Source organism: Microchirus variegatus (genome assembly GCF_963457635.1).
Source record: "Microchirus variegatus genome assembly, chromosome: 3".
NCBI classification, from domain to species: domain Eukaryota; kingdom Metazoa; phylum Chordata; class Actinopteri; order Pleuronectiformes; family Soleidae; genus Microchirus; species Microchirus variegatus.
The window spans coordinates 5,445,511-5,464,617 of NC_139804.1; the positions used below are offsets into that span (position 1 = coordinate 5,445,511).

Genomic DNA, 19,107 nt, shown 5'->3' on the forward strand with positions numbered 1-19,107 from the left:
GTCAAATAAAAAAACTAGCTAGCTAGCTAACTAGCTAACTAGCTAGTGTAGCGCATGCTGAAATAAGTGAGCGTCTCTTGTATACAGGAGTGCATAATTCATGAGAAAGTATGGATTTATGATAATGAAAGACGGCATGTCAAGAGATATATCACACTGTATTGCCATATACGTACATATTACATACATTGTGGGGGGTTTTCTGCATATACATCTGTGAAAGCTTTCCATATCAAAGGGCACGGTTCAGTGAAACAAAACATCCAGCAGACTTCATTGGAAATGGTGGAATATGCCAAGCTAACGAGAATTTTAATTGTTTGTTTTTTTTGACGTTAACGTGGGAGAATTTATGTTACAAACACACTGGAAATAAATAACAATAAAACAAGAAGATACCTATTCATACACTCCGCCCGCGTCGACGAAGAGACACTGAATTTATTATGATTGTAATCATGTGTCTTTCCATTCGCTGTACTTGTACGTGTTATAAATACTTAGAAAATAAGCCTCAAATTCTGGCACGGTAGATTTTCTGAACGACGACTGACGCGTTTGTGTTTTCGTCATCTCGTTCCGAGGCTTGAGTCCATGTAAACGGTGGAGTAAAAAAGACAAAATGCTGGGTTCATATCCTCAGATACCAAATCTGTACTGTAGGTAATTATGATTTATGGACTATATTGACTATGTTTGTATCCCTCCTATGCGAGTTAACTGTAAACTGACAGACTTTATATCCTCGGCGAGTTTGGCTCAAATCTGTGGGACAAAAACTTCCATGCATGCATGAAAATAAACACGATTTCAGACGATATTTCGTCATAGTCTTTTGACTCTTATGGAATATTACTAGAGCTGAAACGACTAATCGATTATTAATCAACTATTTTGATAATAGATTAATCAGTTTGAAGCATTTTTCATGATTAAAACAAGATTTCTGATCGTTTTAGCTTCTTAAATGTGAATATTTTCTTCGTTTCTTTGCTCCACATGACAAAGAAATCATTAAAACATCGTCATTTCCTGGTTTGACGAACACCGATCAACGTTTTTTTAACATTTTATGGACCAAACAATTAATCGTGAAAATAATCGTTAGTTACATCCCTAGTTATTACCTGATAACGCTTTAGACAACATTTTAAAAAAACAATAAAATAATGCATGTGCAAAACTGCTGAGGAGGTACATGAATAATATACATGTAAGTGATTGTGTACCTAAAGGAATAACTACGTAAAAAATAGGATATTTTGCGACGTAACGACAAAAATAAAGTAAATACATCCGATGTGTAAAATAAGTGATACTGTAAAACTTTACAAAAAATGATTTCTCTAGCATTTCCTTTCCCTCACTGGCCACTATTGATCCTACGATATACTCCATTATACAGCAGACTCTTGACCGTCTAACCTTAACGTTGGCATGTTCTTCTCTTTTCTTTTTTTTTTTACTGCTCCTCCAGCCAGGACGGCTTTTGCGATCCCGGGGGCTGCAACTTTACATTGAACTGTATCAGAGTTTGTTCCAGCTGCTGCTGGTTGCCAGCAAAGTAAGCCGAGATGGCATTATGGAAGAGGAGCAGCTGCTTGTGCATCACCTTCACCTGGAATACAACGGGAAAGGAAAGGACTTCAGACGTCGGCCATTACAAACACGGTTTAGAAAAACGTCTAAGATGTTAGCAACTCAAAAATAATCTGTGCATTCCTCTCAGATACAGTGGCTCTTCAGACATCAAAATAAACCATTACAATTTAGAAAATTGTGTATGATTTGCTATGTAATTGAAGTTATTATAGTTTAATTTAACAGTAATTATCAACATCAACTCTCGCTGATTTTCCCCCATTTAAAAACAGGTGCTTATTTTGCCTTTATGTAGGTACAAATATTTTATAAAAAGTATTAAAGCTGCATTATGTAATAAATCTAAAGTAACTGGTCATAAAATCCTCCTAATATGTCACAGAGACACATGAATAATATTCATATAACATAGTGAACTCACCAACAACAACAGTACAGCCAAAACATTTGCATCAAAACAAATATTTTGCGGACCGCAAATCATGTTTATGTTTTGAAATCATGTTTCGGCATGTGGCGCCACCTACCGCCGTCTACCAATCATTGCAGTCATTCAAGTCTCAGCTGCCGAGCAACCACGGGTTACCAGTTACGTCTGGCGAAGAAAACAAAACCTACGACGAAGACCTAGGTATTTTAAATTTTAGTGTAGTAACCCTTTTTGGCCACATTCTTACATATGGCGCCTTTAAAGTAACTTTTAAAAAGTAGACTTAACAATGTTGTCCACGTCTTGAAAGCCTTTTATCTGGTGGAGATCATCGCTGACCTGTTGCGTGAACACAATTGTTAGCTTTCCTGTGATTTTTCCATTTCATGCGGTAGTAAAACTGCAAATGAAGCGAACCCGTCGACGATGACAGTGATAAAAACATTGCGATGATTGCCTGTCTACCCGTGTAACCTCCTCTTATCCTGCCACCACATCAAGAGAGAGAAATCACAGACGACGAACCTTGTTTTCCTCCAGGAATTTGAGCTTGATGGTGACGTCGCTCCGCAGCCTTTCATACTTGTCTCTGTGTACCTGGTACTCTTGCTGAGCCATATCAATGCGAACCACGGCAGCCGCGTCCCTTGGGCCCAAACTCAGCTCCTCCAGATCGGAGCGGTAGGCGTCAAACTCAAGTCTGAAGTGTGTAAAAATAGGACAAGGCTGTCACATTCAGTTCATTTCCCTCAAAAAAATCCTACACGGTATATCCCAATATTTGTTACCTTGCATTTTCATAGTGCTTAATGGTCAACAAAGTGTCGTCCATTGTCTTATTGACCAAGGTGTTGACGCTGGAGACAAAGAAGCTAATGGCGCCGAGCAGAGCTTCGCCGTTCTTACACAGCAGCTTCTGCGTTTCCGCGTTATAACCAAACTCATCCTGCAAAAGGAAAAACTCACGTTTTTACATCACCAATTACCAAACTTTCATTTCACGTCAAGTGCGCGGCTTTGGCGCCAGCGTACCTGCAGCTCTGGAGACTTCTGGCTGAGGTCGGTGAAGGTGTCTCCTAAAGCCTGCTGCGTCTGAACCATGCTCTGAAAATGTTCGATGAGTGCTGTGGCCAGTCTGAGGATCAGCTCATACTTGCTCTTGGTGTCTCTCAACACGTCGATCTGGGCCTCGAGCTCCAGGTCTACCGTTCGCGAGCCTCGGCCAAATCGCTCGGAAAACATCTGTCTGGTGCACTGGAGGGCGGAGAAAGTAGCAGCGAGACTAAAAACAAGATCAAATCTTCAACGTGCATGATATAACCTGCGTTTTATTTGGAAGTTGTGATTACAGAACACATGAGTGACGCAGGTTCACGCAGAATATGATCTTCTCCCAGACGAACCCCCCCAATATTGCATCATAGAAAAGGAGAAACGATGACTTGAAGCTACATTGCGTCATATTTATCACCTTCCTGATGAATTCTGTGTAATACTATCAGCTCTATGTCTCATGTATCTCTCGCACCCCCCCACCCATGCTACTATCTAGTAGCACAAAGCAGTTTGACAGGATAAATGCTCCTAACAAGCTAACTAGGGGGTTGTACCTATGTTCCCCGGGTCCTATGTTCCCCGATCGGGGAGCATCGGACCTTTTTTTTAAAAAAGGGTCCTATGTTCCCCACTTTGTGGAAGCCTGGGTGTGGAGCTCCAGGGTTAGGGTTAGGGTAAGGGTAAGGGTAAGGGTTAGGGTAAGGGAAAGGGTTAGGGTTAGGGTTAGGGTAAGGGTAAGGGGTAGGGTTCTATGTTCCCCGGGTCCTTTTGGGTGAACAGCGGGGAACATAGAACCCTTTTTTAGAGAAAGGGTCCTATGTTACCTGGTCACATACAAAGCGGGGAACATAGGATCCGGGGAACATAGATACGGTCCCGCTAACAAGCTAGCTAGCTAGCAAACTGCTGAGAGTGCAGTTGTTAGCAGAAGAATTCACTACAGTAGTAACATTTTTCAGCCATACTGAGACCAACTGCAGCCTTCTCACCAGTTGGGAGTTGCTGTTAGTGCTTCCCTCCCCACGTTTTGTCAGTCTTGGAAGTGAAATTAATCACTTCCTGTATGCAGCATACCATTGAAAACACTACTTTACTGCTTTAGCCTACTGTGTTGGTCAGTAAAGCAGTAAAACACAGTGTTGCATGGGGCTGATGGACTTAATTATCTTTGTGTGGCAATAACTTAAGAGGAAGCAACAATCATTTATAACACAGGTGTTAACAAAGTTTGGTTTCGATACGTGAAAGCGTTCCTGATACATGAGCTAACTTCCTGTTTGGAGGCTATGCCGCCGATTTCGTCTAGCTGTTCAGAAAATCAAAAATCCTTCTGGGAACTTTTGTGAGGCTTGGTCCAAGGATCGTGTATGTCAAGTTTCATGAAGATCGGACAACATATGTGACCTGTGAAAGTTTTGTTTCGCTTTCTATCCAATCCAATGGCTAAAGAACGACAAGGATCAGTAACGCTATCTTCAATTTCCACACTACACCGGTTCTGGCCGGACGTTCCAGAGTTGGATCGGTGGAGATATCTCAAAAGGTCTAGGAGCAGGAGCAGGAGCTGACCAAAAATCTGACCAAAAATCGAAGAAAACTTAAGAAGGACAATAGTGTGCTGCCTTTCAGCATGCACACTAATGATGGTGACAACCAAAACTGCCGTACATGTAACAGAAATGTGATAAATATGTGCCCAATACCTTGTATGTGTTAATTCCCCATTTCTTCACACTATCCAATTTCTCCACAGCCACACCACGTGTAACCTCCTCAGTTGAAGAGGCAGGATTATGGTTTGATGAGCCTTAGAGATAAGAAAAACAACAATACACATTCTAATGAATTTCCATTAAAGACAATGAGGCATTGATTTACAAAAAATCTTGTTGCGGGACATGAAAGAGGACTTTATGTTGGACATGAGCCGGGTGATACCTGGATGCTGCGTTGTGTGTTGGGCAAGTCGACCGGCAGCAGCAGACTGGCTTTTAGGCAAACAAATACCTCTGGATTTCATGCGGATGTCTGAAATGAGCATGGCGGGGTGATAACAGAGTGAAGATGAGAAGAACAGTGGAGCATGTGTCAGAGGCAGCTTGGATTATGCAGCTGAAGAGCTGAAGGCTGCTAAGACTGAAAGGTAAAGGTTAGTCTCTGTGGCGGAGGACACAGCATGACGAGGAGGTTAAAACGTGCGGGGAAAACTCGTGCAGGAAATGGATGAAGAGAATGGACTTCATGGCATGAGCAATGACATTCGTTCAAAGTGCATTTCACACAGGTCGTCCTTAACAGACACCGGCACGGCGATAAATTTCAAGTGACGGAAGGTTAATACAGCTCTAACTTTGACAGCTGCCAAAAATATTCCTTTGCTTCTGAAGCTGTGAGTTGAAGAGGAACAAGCAAGACCGCATACAACTCCCTTGGTCAAGCAATATATAAAAAAAAAACGTTTATCAGGGGAGGACCAAGACAGACCAACATAGGTTAACTTATATATATATGTATAAGGGTTGTTGGGTTGCACAGCCACCTGGTCCTGATGCAGGGGCTCGTCTCCTGTCCAGATACTCGGGGTTGAAGTGAATTGCAGGCCCTGTAGGATATGGATGTTTGTGACATGAACCATGAGCATGGAGGTCAGCAGCTCTCTACAGTGACACGTTCAAATACAAGGAGGAAACAGGCTTGGTATGAGAATTAGGCAACGACCGATGTGTGACTGCGAAGTGGACAATCCGAGGAGGTAGAGGTGGACCGACTCATCTGCTTAATCGACCACCGATTACAAATGAGTCATGTTTGTTCTCAGACACTTTATGAAAGTGAAAAATATATATTTTTTAAATCGAAAATACTGCTGACATGAAATGTAGATTGGAAAAACAGACCATTAGTGTTGTTCAACATGAACCTGGTTCAGGGTATCCGCGGGGTCTTAAAATGTCTTAAATCCAATAATTTGAATTTAAGGCCTTAAAATGTCTTAAATTCTCCTAAAATCTCCTAAAAGGTCTTAAATACAACTTTGAAAGGTCTTAAAAATCTATGAACGTTATTTAAAACGTGCATAAACTTCAGTCTCGCATTGAAATGTTTCTATTTTTGAGGATGTGATAACATAACCACAACATGGAACTAAAGTAGGTCACCTGTGCTGCCCGGTGAGAATTTATCAAGCACCACTAGCTAGTGTGCTGTGCGCGCGCCGCGGTCTGTTATAGCTTAGCATAGCAGTGGAAAAAACTTAAGGTAAGCCCACAGCTAAGCCAAATTGCAAGTTCAACAATTTTTGGCTCGAATTCTCCAACTTTTTTTTTACCATTATGGCTTTGAAATGGGTCTTAAATTGTATTCATTACGGTCTTAAAAAAGTCTTAAAAAGTCTTAAATTTGACTTGTTAAAACCTGCAGGGACCTTGTGGTTAACTTTACCAGTCAGTTGCCTTATGAAACTGCCATAGTTATTTTGATCATTTCAAGCAATTTATGCAAAAAATAAGACACGCAACATTGAAACTTAACTCTATGAACCAAATCTTCATAAAGTAGCAGTGAAAAAGCAGGAGAGCATCTGCACACCTTAAAGCTGACATTTAAAAGTTTTTTTTTTAAATTATTATTATTATTTCCACTGATGTTTCAAGCACAAACTCTTCCCCAGCTGTTTTTCCCCCCACAAGAATAAACAACAAATCAAAGCCCTGTGAGAAATGCATTGCATTCAGGGTTTTTTTCTGGCATTACCTTTGATGGCGCTGGTTGGAATGATGCCCCCTGCTGGCCCTCCATAACCTCCGGAGACGATGCTGGTTTCGTTCAGGTTGGGTCCAGAGACCATCACCTGCTGCAAATCCTGATGGAGTCACAACAAAGACGTTGGTTGGTTTAGAAGGCAAGAAATACTAACTTTAGGTAGAATAACCTGAAAACTGTCAAATAAATAAGCTATAGTGTATTATACAATGATATGACCGTGATATATATTTTGCGCAAATGAGAAGAAATCATGCATTTCTTTTGTAAAAATCAAACTAAATAAAGAAGATACCATACAAGATTGTTTACATGGTGTTAAATGATGTATTTATCTATATCATTTGTCTGTGTGATACTACTGCTACACTGACTGCCACTTGTATTTGTTTATAATTGTTCACTAATATTACCATCAGCTTATATTATATAATTTACTTAAAAAATATATTATATATATATAATTTTAAAAAAAAATTAGTAGTAGTAGTATTTGATGAGAGATGATGACAGAGGCCACATTACCATGTCAATCATAGTTTGATACCTTTCCATGGCTCTTTATTAAGTGGATTGTGGAAATTGTGTACATGCTTTTGACTTTAAAGTAAATGTGTGTATGAACATGAGCATTTTGGGGGTGTCTGTCCATACAAGCACACGCACATATGTGTTATTTTTCAATTCCCCCCCCCCCCCCATTGTATTTCCGTATTTAAGATATTTGTCGTGTGTTTCATTCTATATGCCCTTGTTGAATTTCATTAAGGTGATGCACAATGAGGCTACGATATCAGACATAAAGAATACAGATATGCCACGTGTGTGCAGCATGGGTTTGTGTTTTTAATAAACATCTGTATGTCTGTGGATGCACATATGGCTGGTTTCACTGTTATGCTAATAAGATAAATACAGTAGCTGCAGGCCTGTGTATGTTAACAGGCCTGTGTAGGTGACAGCTGGTCTTTAACCAGCAGTTACACACAGAATAAATAAACAAATAAATAAAGAAACAGTATGAAATAGAAATATGCTGATTCAGAGGTGACAGTGACTGACTGACCTGCTCCAGGCTGTCATCCTCTGGCAGAGTCCCTGTGTCTCCATTGCTGTTAATGGGGATCTCCATGGTAGCAGCTTTGCTCATGATACTGTCTGCCATTATGAAATCTCTGCAATCAGAAAAGCAGCGCAACACTCACACATCAACGTGCACTTTGATAACAGTGAGAACAACAACAACAACAACAACAACAAAGGCTGACACATACACACACATGCACAGCTTGATGCTAACGTGACAGAAGCTAATAGCACAGCTGCTGCTGATGTGGCTGTAAAAAAAAAAAAGAAAAGTGACAGCTAGCTTCCTCACCGCTGTACCAGCGCAGAAACCTGACACTGGCGGCGTCCGCAGGACAAAACACGCCGCGGTTCACACGGAAAGCAGACTTTGACTGTCAGTCAACGTCAACGGGAGGGCACACTGTCGTCTTTAATCGTCTGTCAACGCTGCATCCATGATTATTTGCCCCGTAACGTTCACGTTGTCCGAATGCTTCCATTTAATTCAGCCAGAAAATCCTCGCATCCAGGCAGCTAGCAGCTTTTTACAAATCCTTTCAAAGTAAAATGTCAACATATGTTTTAATGCAATTGTTATAGGTGTTTTTATGATTTAAAATACAAAAGATGCTTTAAACGTTTGCAATGTGTTTTTTAGAGAGGGAAATTAATCAAAATACGAGGCTGGAGGGCTTGTGCTGCGCTTACACGCTCTTATTCTGAAGGAGCACAGCTTTAACGTAGCATCCCTGGCTCCATCTTCCACGTAGCGCAGTGCTGACGTTGCTCTGGTACCTGAGCTGCAGTACCGTGCTTCACCGGAGGATGTCACTGTCTCCCCACTAAGATGGACACATTCAAATTCTGCAGCTAATATAATAAGTAGTCTGGATTTGTATTACAGATACAGTACAGGTGATTGAATTCTTCCTTGGACAATTTATTTAACTTTTCCCATATATTATACTTTATCAACAATTTAATTTTGAACTGTCATAATAAGTGATGATATCTTAAATTGGAATGAGAGATAATTAGTTGCAGGAGGGTAGCTACTATTGAATTAAAGGTAATCAAAATTACAGATTTTCAGATTTGTTTTTTTTTGTCCATACAAGTTATTGACTGTTAAATTGACTTACCATGAACCAGGCATGAAACTGCAATTCTTAACACATTTATTGTGTTAAATTATGACAAAAATATCAAAATTACATGTAAAAATGTGATTATATATATCACATACACAGTTTTTTTTGCGTTTTAAAGGTGCATTTCAAGAATAAATAAGTAGTTTGACATTTATTACCACAAAGAAAGTAAAAAAACTGTAAATGGGTCTTATTATAGAGGAAATAATATATATTTGTGTTTCCTTTTGTGTCTTTTCTCACTTATGTGTTTCTAGTTCACATTTTATTTGTTTTTCTTTAATACAAAATAATGGAGAAAATGTACATGCATTCCAGTTATGAGGCGCCAGTTTCAGAACTTACTTGAAATCGTCATATGTTGCATTAATCATCGGGAGGAAGGTCACGGAATCCTGCTTCATTGATTGCAGTATCTCACAAAATCAAAGTGTGTTAGTACGGTCGTTTGTTTTCTGACGGCAGAGGCCTCGCCCCGCTGTAAACTGACCACACTTCTCATTATTTGCCTCATTTGTTTCAATCAGGGATGCTTGGAAAGTGCACATGGTCACCAAATGTAGGATGTTTTTGTTTTCTTTCTTTCTCTCTCTCTCTCTCTCCTGTAATCACCCCAGCTCAAAATAGAGAGAACCAAACCCTTCACACATACTCACCCACAACCCGACTGATTCCTGTAGTAAAAAAAAAAGAATTAATATTCTTTGATTTGCAAAATTTTCCGCGCAAGTGATGTAATTTTAAGACATCTGAAAATATCACGTGGAGCAAAAACAACTTCCTCGTCTTTCCTGTTCAGACGTCTGCACGTGACTGAAGTTGACGCCGGGATCAAAGGGAAACAAAATGGCGAGTGATGAAACCGGGAGTTCTTCGTGTTTTTTCTCTTAATCTACAAATCAACATGTCAAAGAGCATCTTGACTGACAGGATACTTTACGCTGCTTTTGATCCTCCTGCCAAAGATTCTTAGATGTTTTTTAAAGCATCACACTGGTCAGGGAACGTGGTGCAACGTACAGAAACACAAACACACACACAAACTGTGTGTTCTCACCACAATATTTCGTAAGACATCTTGAAACATTAATGTTCCTTGAAACAAACAACAAAAAATCCTTTTATACTACGAGCACAGTGTATGCGTTTTTATTAGTGCTGGGCACGTTAACGGCGGCTAACTGTGCTAGCGGCGTGAACATTAACGCACGCCGCGCTTCCTTGACGACTGACCGGAAAAAGATGTGCGTGACGTCATGTTTATGTGCCGCGGCACCGGAATCCAGGCATCGTTTACCAGTTAGCGCCGGTAGCTCCTTTAGCGCCGTTAGCACGCCTACAGTGGAACTGGAGCGGTCTGTTTATTAAACGAAAAGAGCAGCGCTACAAATAACCAGCGTACCTGTGTACTGAGTATGTGTGCCTCTGTTTTAACGGTGCTAGCGGCGTTAACATTAACGCATGCCGCGTTTCCTTGACTGACCGGAAAAAGATGTGCGTGACGACATGTTTATGTGCCACAGCACCGGAATCCAGGCACCGTTTACCAGTTAGCGCCGTTAGCTGCGTTAGCTCCTTTAGCGCCGTTAGCGTGCTTACAGTGGAACTGGAGCGGTCTGTTTATTAAACGAAAAGAGCAGCGCTACAAATAACCAGCGTACCTGTGTACTGCGTATGTCTGCCTCTGTTTTAACGGTGCTAGCGGCGTTAACATTAACGCATGCCGCGTTTCCTTGACTGAACGGTAAAAGATGTGCGTGACGACATGTTTATGTGCCACAGCACCGGAATCCAGGCACCGTTTACCAGTTAGCACCGTTAGCTGCGTTAGCTCCTTTAGCGCCGTTAGCGCGCCTACAGTGGAACTGGAGCGGTCTGTTTATTAAACGAAAAGAGCAGCGCTACAAATAACCAGCGTACCTGTGTACTGCGTATGTGTGCCTCTGTTTTAACGGTGCTAGCGGCGTTAACATTAACGCGTGCCGCGTTTCCTTGACTGAACGGTAAAAGATGTGCGTGACGACATGTTTATGTGCCACAGCACCGGAATCCAGGCACCGTTTACCAGTTAGCACCGTTAGCTGCGTTAGCTCCTTTAGCGCCGTTAGCGCGCCTACAGTGGAACTGGAGCGGTCTGTTTATTAAACGAAAAGAGCAGCGCTACAAATAACCAGCGTACCTGTGTACTGCTTATGTGTGCCTCTGTTTTAACGGTGCTAGCGGCGTTAACATTAAGGCATGCCGCGTTTCCTTGACTGAACGGTAAAAGATGTGCGTGACGACATGTTTATGTGCCACAGCACCGGAATCCAGGCACCGTTTACCAGTTAGCACCGTTAGCTGCGTTAGCTCCTTTAGCGCCGTTAGCGCGCCTACAGTGGAACTGGAGCGGTCTGTTTATTAAACGAAAATAGCAGCGCTACAAATAATCAGCTTACCTGTGTACTGCGTATGTGTGCCTCTGTTTTAACGGTGCTATCGGCGTCAACATTAACATACGCCGCGTTTCCTTGACGACTGACCGGAAGAAGATGTGCGTGACGTCATGTTTACGTGCCGTGGCACCAGAGTCCAGGCACCGTTTACCAGTTAGCGCCGTTAGCTGCGTTCGCTCCTTTAGCGCGCCTACAGTGGAACTGGAGCGGTCTGTTTATTAAACGAAAAGAGCAGCGCTACAAATAACCAGCGTACCTGTGTAGTATGTGTGCCTCTGTTTTTAAAGTTTAGTGTTACTTTAGAGACTCGTTTTAACAATCGGGGAGTCACGTAAACATGACGTCACGCTCGTCTTTTTCCGGTCAGTTGTCATGCATTAACGTTGACGGCGCTAACAGTTAACAGTGTTAACCGGTGTTAATGGCGTTAGCTGCTAACGTTAACGCAATGGCGTAAGCGCTAGTTTTTATTATAGTATTATTCAAATATGTTAACTACCTCATCAAGTCACGGGGTGTAAATTAAATCCAGTGTAACCTTGGGTTAAAATAGTTAGCCTAGTGCTATTCTGTAATGTCTATTTTCTCTCTAAACTTTACAAAAAAGACATCATGCTATTAAGGAATAATTTTACTTTAGGCACATTAACCCATAGATTTACACTCAAATAGAGCTCTTTTTTTGCAACCAGCAGAGTTGCTGAAACCTAGATCGATTAATATATTCTTATTGTTCGATTGGCATCACCAAGGAAACAGGAAGTTTATGTTGATTTTTTTTATATGCTACAGACACCAACTGTGAGATGGATGTTCATTTGCATTAGATCCATTCATCCGTCCATCTTATACCACTTTATCCTTCTATACGGTCAATTTAGAGCAGGGGTCAGCAACCATGTTGAGCCCGAGAGCTACCTGAAGGGCACAGAATAATATGGAGGGCTAGCATAATAACGTTTTATGCAATTTACCATTTAAAGGTGCATTATGTAATAAATCTAAAGCAACTGGTCATAAAATCCTCCTAATATGTCACAGAGACTCAGGAATAATGTTCATATAACAAACTGAACTCACCAACAACAACAGTACAGACAAAATATTTGCATTAAAAAAATATTTTGCAGACTGCAAATCATGTTTATGTTTTGAAATCATGTTTTGGAGTCATGTGGCACCACCTACCGCTGTCTACCAATCATTGCAGTCAGTAGACTCTCAGCTGCCGAGCAACCACGTGTTGCCAGTTACGTCAGAAAATGAAACCTAAAAGACCTCGGTATTTTGAATTTGAATGTCGTGACCGTTTTTTGGCCGCATTCTTACATATGGCGCCTTTAAATTATGATTATTTTTCATTCAATTGCATACACATTCATTCCAGTGCTTAATCCTAACAACTATCACAGTTTTTCTAAACGATATCAATGATATTTTACTGAGTGATCATATGGATACATGCAAGTGATGTGAGCCCGTGGGCACCTTATCAGTGGTTACCATGTTGGTGACCACTGATTTAGAGTGTCCAATTTGCCTAATCCCCAAACCTGGGTGCTTTTGGACTGCGGTAGCAAACTGGGAAAACACAAGAACGTGCGTAAATGTGTGACCCTGGAAATCACATATCATAGAGACAATTTCATTAAATAAGAAACAAACGAACGCAATATACAGTCACATCCTTCACTTGTAAAGAAAATGAAAGAAAGGCAACAGGTGATGCTTTCAGCAGTCTGACCATATGCAGCGTAGGTGTAACAATGAACGAACACAACAATATTCAGACCACTGTCTCAAACTAAAAGCACCGATATTATGAATCCATTTAATAATAACGCTGTTATGCTGTTTCTTTATCATAACATCGTCAAACTCTCAGAAAAGACTCTACGCTCGAGGAGACTTACTGTCATTTCACCTTCCTTTTTTTGGGGCACTTATGAAATGAGAAAAATGGATGTGATTTTATTACGATAATAATTGAATTCAACAGCTTGCTCACTGAGCTGACTCACAGCTTCTTTTTTTTTTAAATCAAAGAATCCTTGGTGCCTCACGAAAAATATGTATTTGAAGGTAAGCAGTAATAGATTTCGCATACTCATTTGTAATTTAAAAAACGAATGTCGAGTTGTGTGTCATTGAGTTATGTTGAATTGCATTGAATTGTTTGTCCCTGAATCATTTAGATATGAATCAAATCGTGCTCTAAGTACAAGTTGCACAACCCTACTATACTATACATCAATGGCTTATCAGGGAATAAGATAGTTAAAGAGAGCAGAATTCACAACAAGGTACAGCACGAGGCTGCTGTCTCAAAGCTACACTACCGTTCAAAAGTTTGGGGTCACGTAGAAATGTCCTTATATTTTAAGGAAAAGCACCATTTTTTTCAATGAACATAACATTAAATGAAGCAGAAATACACTCTGTACATTGTCAATGTGGTCAACGACTATTCTAGCTGCAAATGTCTTGTTTTTAATGGACTATGTACATAGGTGTATAGAGGCCCATTTCCAGTGTTCTAATGGTACATTGTGTTTGCTAATTGCGTTAAAAGGCTATTGGATGATTAGAAAACCCTTGAAAACCCTAATGAAAACCCTTATTTCTAATCTTGGCAATGTCTTGACTATATTTTCTAGTGCTGGGCATGTTAGCACGTTAACGGCGTTAGCGGCATCAACGTTAACGCACATTCGCGCATGACACGTTTCCATGATGACCGACCAGACAAAGACGCGCGTGACGTCATGTTTACGTGCCGCGGCACCGGAGTCCAGGCACCGTTTACCAGTTAGCCCCGTTAGCTGCGTGAGCTTCTTTAGCGACATTAGCTCACGTAAACATGATGTCACGCGTGTCTTTTTCCGCTCAGTCATCATTGAAACGCGCCATGAGTTAACGTTGACGCCGCTAACGCGCTAGCCACTAACATTAACGCAACGCCGTTAGCGCTAGTTTTTGTCCTAGTTTTATTCGAATATGTTTGCTATGACATCATTTAAGGAGAACACAAAGTTACGCGGTATAAATCCAGGGTAACCTTCGGTTGGATTAGTTTTTAAAGTGAAGCGTTATTTAAGAGATTCATTTTAACAATCGGGAGTGACGCAAACATGACGTCACACGCTTCTTTTTTCCGGTCAGAAACGCGCCATGCGTCAGTGTGCATTAACCTTGATGCAGCTAACCATCGTTAACATGTAAATGTGCCCAGCACTAATTTTTTCTATTCATTTTGCAACTCTTTTGATGAATAAAAGTGCGACTTTTAATGGAAAACACAACAAAAAATGTATATGAAGTTTTCAACGGTAGTGTAAATGCAGTCAAAGGACAGAATACATTAGTCCCATTTCAGTGAGTGAATAAGTGAAAGGGTGTGTTTCGACTTATACTATTTGAAGAGAATGACTGACTCAACATCCTACAGCTCCGGTACCTTTGACCTCCACATAATTCATGGGCCACAAGAAGCCTCTTGCTGCTGCTGCTGCTGCTGGTGCTCGAAGCTTGAATTTTTAAACCAGTCGTTTTTTTTTTGAAGTGTAGGTAACGGAAACGGCGTGCAGCAGTCTTGTGCACTTCTAAGCGTTGCACAGGATTTGCGAGATTGTAATGAGGTGCTTAAGGTTTATTAAAGCCGAGGTTTTATCGCAAAAAAAAAAAAAAAAAAAGAGTTCTCTCACGTTTCGACCGTCGCGACGTGATAAACATCGCAGATGTCGCTCCGTAGCGGTTTTATATGTGAACAAAGGCAGTGGCTGGAGGTGGAGGTGGAGGTGGAGGTGGAGGTGTGGGGGGGTGGCTGAGTTTCTGCCAGCTGTCAAGCTCCCTCTCTATATACTTTCAACCTTGGATATAAATTTTAAAACACAAAAATCTCACGGAGAAATTTACTGTAGCTATAAATTTAGAACAAGGCCAAATTAATTTTTTTTTTAAGGTTAAAAGCCAGGGTAGGCAAGAGAGTGGGGAGCGTGAGATCTACACCACAGTGTACCCCCCTCCCCCCCACGTCAGTTTAGAGAATAGTTCATCTTGTTCTTTAATGATCATTAAGCACGGTTCCAGATGTTGGGCAGCAAATTTGTCCCCACACAATTCGCCCCAATGCTCCGCAGCAGCAAACGAGATGACGAGAGCGAGACGTGGGGGAATCCAGAACAAAAAAAAAAAAAAGAATCATGCGTGGCAAAGCAAAAGCGATGGTGCCAGCATGGGAATTACAAACAGGGCTTGATTTTGTTAAATTACAGGGCATATGGAAGTTATTTTAATGGTGTCTTTAATATGCCATTTCTCGCAGTCTGTCAACCTTTTTCCCAGTTGGTGGTTCTATCAACAGCCTCGCGGAGAAACAGCAATTTATTACCATAATGGAGGCTTGGATGTTGTCAATGATGATCGCGGATTCTTTGAAAAACACAACACATTATCAAGAACAATATCCCGTGCAGTTAAAGGCTTTAGTGAGAGTGTAGATATTGTTCAGCGTGGAATAATAAATGTTTTTTTATGGTTGTACATCAACTTCCCACTGACGCTAAAGATTACTTTGACTGACAGATGTGTTTTCATATGCAGAAAAGTGCAGACATGAAGTCTCTGTTTTCCAATATTTTTCTCGATCCTCTTAATTTCGAAACGCTTTAATTTAGGAATACATTTGGGGGCTGTCAGGGGTATAAGCATTATTTAAATGGAGCCCAAAACAACTGAGGGAAATAATTTGAAAACAAAAAACAAACTCCAGGCTATCGTTGAGTGACAGTAGACCCCTCAATGTCATAGAATCAACGGAGTCTTACCTATGTTCCCCGGGTCCTATGTTCCCCGATTGGGGAGCATCAGACCTTTTTTTAAAAAAACGTGGGACTTATCCTACCACCAACTAGAAAAAGTGCACTGGAATACCTGTTGAAATGGGACCTCCTACCCGCAAAGTCGGGGCTGATCGACCTACCCCGACTTCACCAAAATGACGTCGGAGAATAATGGCGGCTCCCATGGAGTCACATGAATAGTCTATAAACTTTACTTTTCTGCGTGTAGAGTTGTTTTAAACACAGCAATTTTATCACAACTTGTTTTTTCATGTTATAGCGTGAAATTCTGTCGTTGTTGTTATCCGTTAGCATGAAGATATGTAGGGCTACGGTAAAAGTATACTCATGACGTTATATGTATGGCTTTAAAGCGGAACTAGACCGGAAGTTCCTATTATCGCAGTTATTTTTGGTGTGTATCTGCGTCATTACCTTGTTTATGAAGCCTGACGGTTCGAAACAAACAGTTCAGCCATTGCTGAGAACGTTGTGTTTTATTGTAATCTCGGGGCTCAACGAGATCACTGAAAATCCCGTAATAGTTACGTAAGCAGCGGTTCTCCTGAACAACCGATCGCCCTGCTCCGGGCGGTAGTCCGGGCACATCCGGTTACGTACATTGAACCGCAGAAGAAGAATAACGTCCGTTGTGGAGGTGTTTCACGAGCAACAGTGTCTTCTGACTCTGGGTCTGACTCCGGTTTAAAGTCATAAAAGGGACTGCGGCGGGGAGTCGTGACGAAACTATTTTTAAACACTGTTAAAACAATGTTTTGATAATGAGGAGCAGTGCATCCACCGTTCCAGAGGGGGGCGCTGCGCTTCTGAGAACGGATGTGCTGGATAGTACTGGCCAATCACAAGACTCTGTCTTCTGGGGGTGAAAGTTCACTCTGAATTCTCGCAGCGGAAAAACACTGTCAGAAAAGAGGATTTCTATCGGCTAGTTTACAGAAACTAGGAGGTTTTTGACCATAAAAACAAGTTAATATATGTAAGAAGACCTCCATAACTAACATTTATGTGCAGCAGGACCACTATATGTGACCTTTAACATATACGGCTCGCTTGTTTATGTAAGTAGACTGAATTGCTAACAGTCAAAATGCCTCTTCAAACATAAATCTAAAGCCGCGTGATCGTCCATGTTTTCTAACATTCGACTTCAATTGCTGGAACGCTTTGAAGTAGCTAGTACAATTCAGGTAGGATATGTCCCGCATGGGCTCTGGAATGCAGCATGAGTTCCCCGGGTCCTTTTGGGTGAACAGCGGGGAACATAGAAACCCTTTTTTAGAGAAAGGGTCCTATGTTCCCCGGTCACATACAAAGCGGGGAACATAGGAACCTAGATACGGTCCACGAATCAACGAGTACAATGGCGTGAGAGCAATGCCCTCCATAAAACACAGGCTCTGCTATCGCTCTGATGTTTCCCATTAAAGTCACCTGCATAATCAGAGGGACAGCGAGTCAAGAGGCACCAAATAAACGGGGAGGGACGCAATTTAACAATCGTAAATCCCGCAAAGGGCTTGTTGGCATTTTCACTGAAGTGTTAAAGCAGTTGTTCATTTTGTTTTCAGAAAGGCTACCTTTGGTTGAGACTGTGGTCAGGATGTGCACGAGAGGGCCGTGTTTATTTTTTCCGTATACTGTTTACTTAGCTTGCCGTGCAATTTTTTCCGCTTCGCGGGCCTCTAATTTCGAAAAAACTCATTCATTGTAGTTTCCTGCTTTTGCTTTAACCGTGAATTAGCGCGCCGACGAAACCCTTCGTTATCTACGTATACAAACGTACGCTACCGTTCAAAAGTTTGGGGTCACCTATACAACTTTTATGTGTTTGACATTAAACTTAAAGGGGACATATATACCGTATTTCCCTGGTGTCCTAATGAACATGTCTGTGACACGCTTTGGTCAAAATACCATAAGGATGAAGCACCACAGCAGTTCAATCACCCTGCCAAAACAGCCCTGTTCAGAACACTCAGTTTAGTAGTATCTCTTTAGGTCCACCTTAAAGGTCCACCTTTAAAAAAAGGAAAACGAAACTTAAGGGACAGGAAAGGACATCAGCCACAGAGGCTACTGGGAGCTAACAGCAGTTAGCATTTGGAAAAGTGATCATTTGCAGGCTCTAGCAGCCACATTGCCGTCATATATGACATCTATCCACCGGACAGATAAATCCTCTGAGGCTGGAAGTTTGTGTAGAACTCTGTGCTGCACTGTGGACCCAAGAATATAACTTCTCGCGGACTTCTCGGACTTACGGTTTTTCGGATGCCGTTGCGCTCGTCAGCCCTCTCGCGTGTTTTACGGACAAAGCGGAGCTCCGCGAGACAACAATTGCAGGAATTTAGCGCATTGTGACGCCCCAATAAGCGCGGAAGTCAACATTTCCTGTCCCAAGACTGAGGAGGACCACAAAAAACACGAGTGAGTCATCTTTTTTCTCACATTGCTGACTGATATGGAAGGATTTAAATGATTAAAAAGATGATTTTGCATAATATGTCCCCGTTAAGTGTATTTCTGATTCATTTTCATGAAGCGTCTCTTGATGCAAGTGTCACCATCAAATCCAGAACAATGCTCACGTGTGCGTGACGAAGTCCTGACACACAACAACATTTCAGTTATTGTACATAACAACCGGAGAGAGCCCAGAACCTTGTTTTTCACATTCTTCTGTCAAGCAGCTTTAGTGCATGTGCTCCACTTGTAAACATGCTGCTACTCCAAGCTTGGAC

The 19,107-nt window shown here is 41.5% G+C and overlaps 1 protein-coding gene across 6 annotated transcripts; it reads right to left on the reverse strand.

Annotated features, from left to right (window-relative positions):
- Window positions 1-1,440: 1,440 nt before the first annotated feature.
- Window positions 1,441-8,020, reverse strand: LOC310924431 (arfaptin-2-like; the record flags this gene model as incomplete). Of its 6 annotated transcripts, XM_083886159.1 has the most annotated exons (9): window positions 1,441-1,618; window positions 2,558-2,732; window positions 2,821-2,978; window positions 3,065-3,286; window positions 4,792-4,895; window positions 5,027-5,116; window positions 5,628-5,690; window positions 6,842-6,950; window positions 7,917-8,020. In XM_083886159.1, 9 exons carry the CDS (start codon window positions 8,013-8,015, stop codon window positions 1,463-1,465), a joined length of 1,176 nt encoding a protein of 391 aa, XP_083742285.1. In that variant the 3' UTR covers window positions 1,441-1,462. The 6 variants fall into 6 exon arrangements, with proteins under 6 accessions (XP_083742285.1, XP_083742287.1, XP_083742286.1 ...); XM_083886161.1 differs by lacking the exon at window positions 5,628-5,690; XM_083886160.1 differs by lacking the exon at window positions 5,027-5,116 and having other exon boundaries at window positions 5,622-5,690; window positions 7,884-8,015.
- Window positions 8,021-19,107: the final 11,087 nt, after the last annotated feature.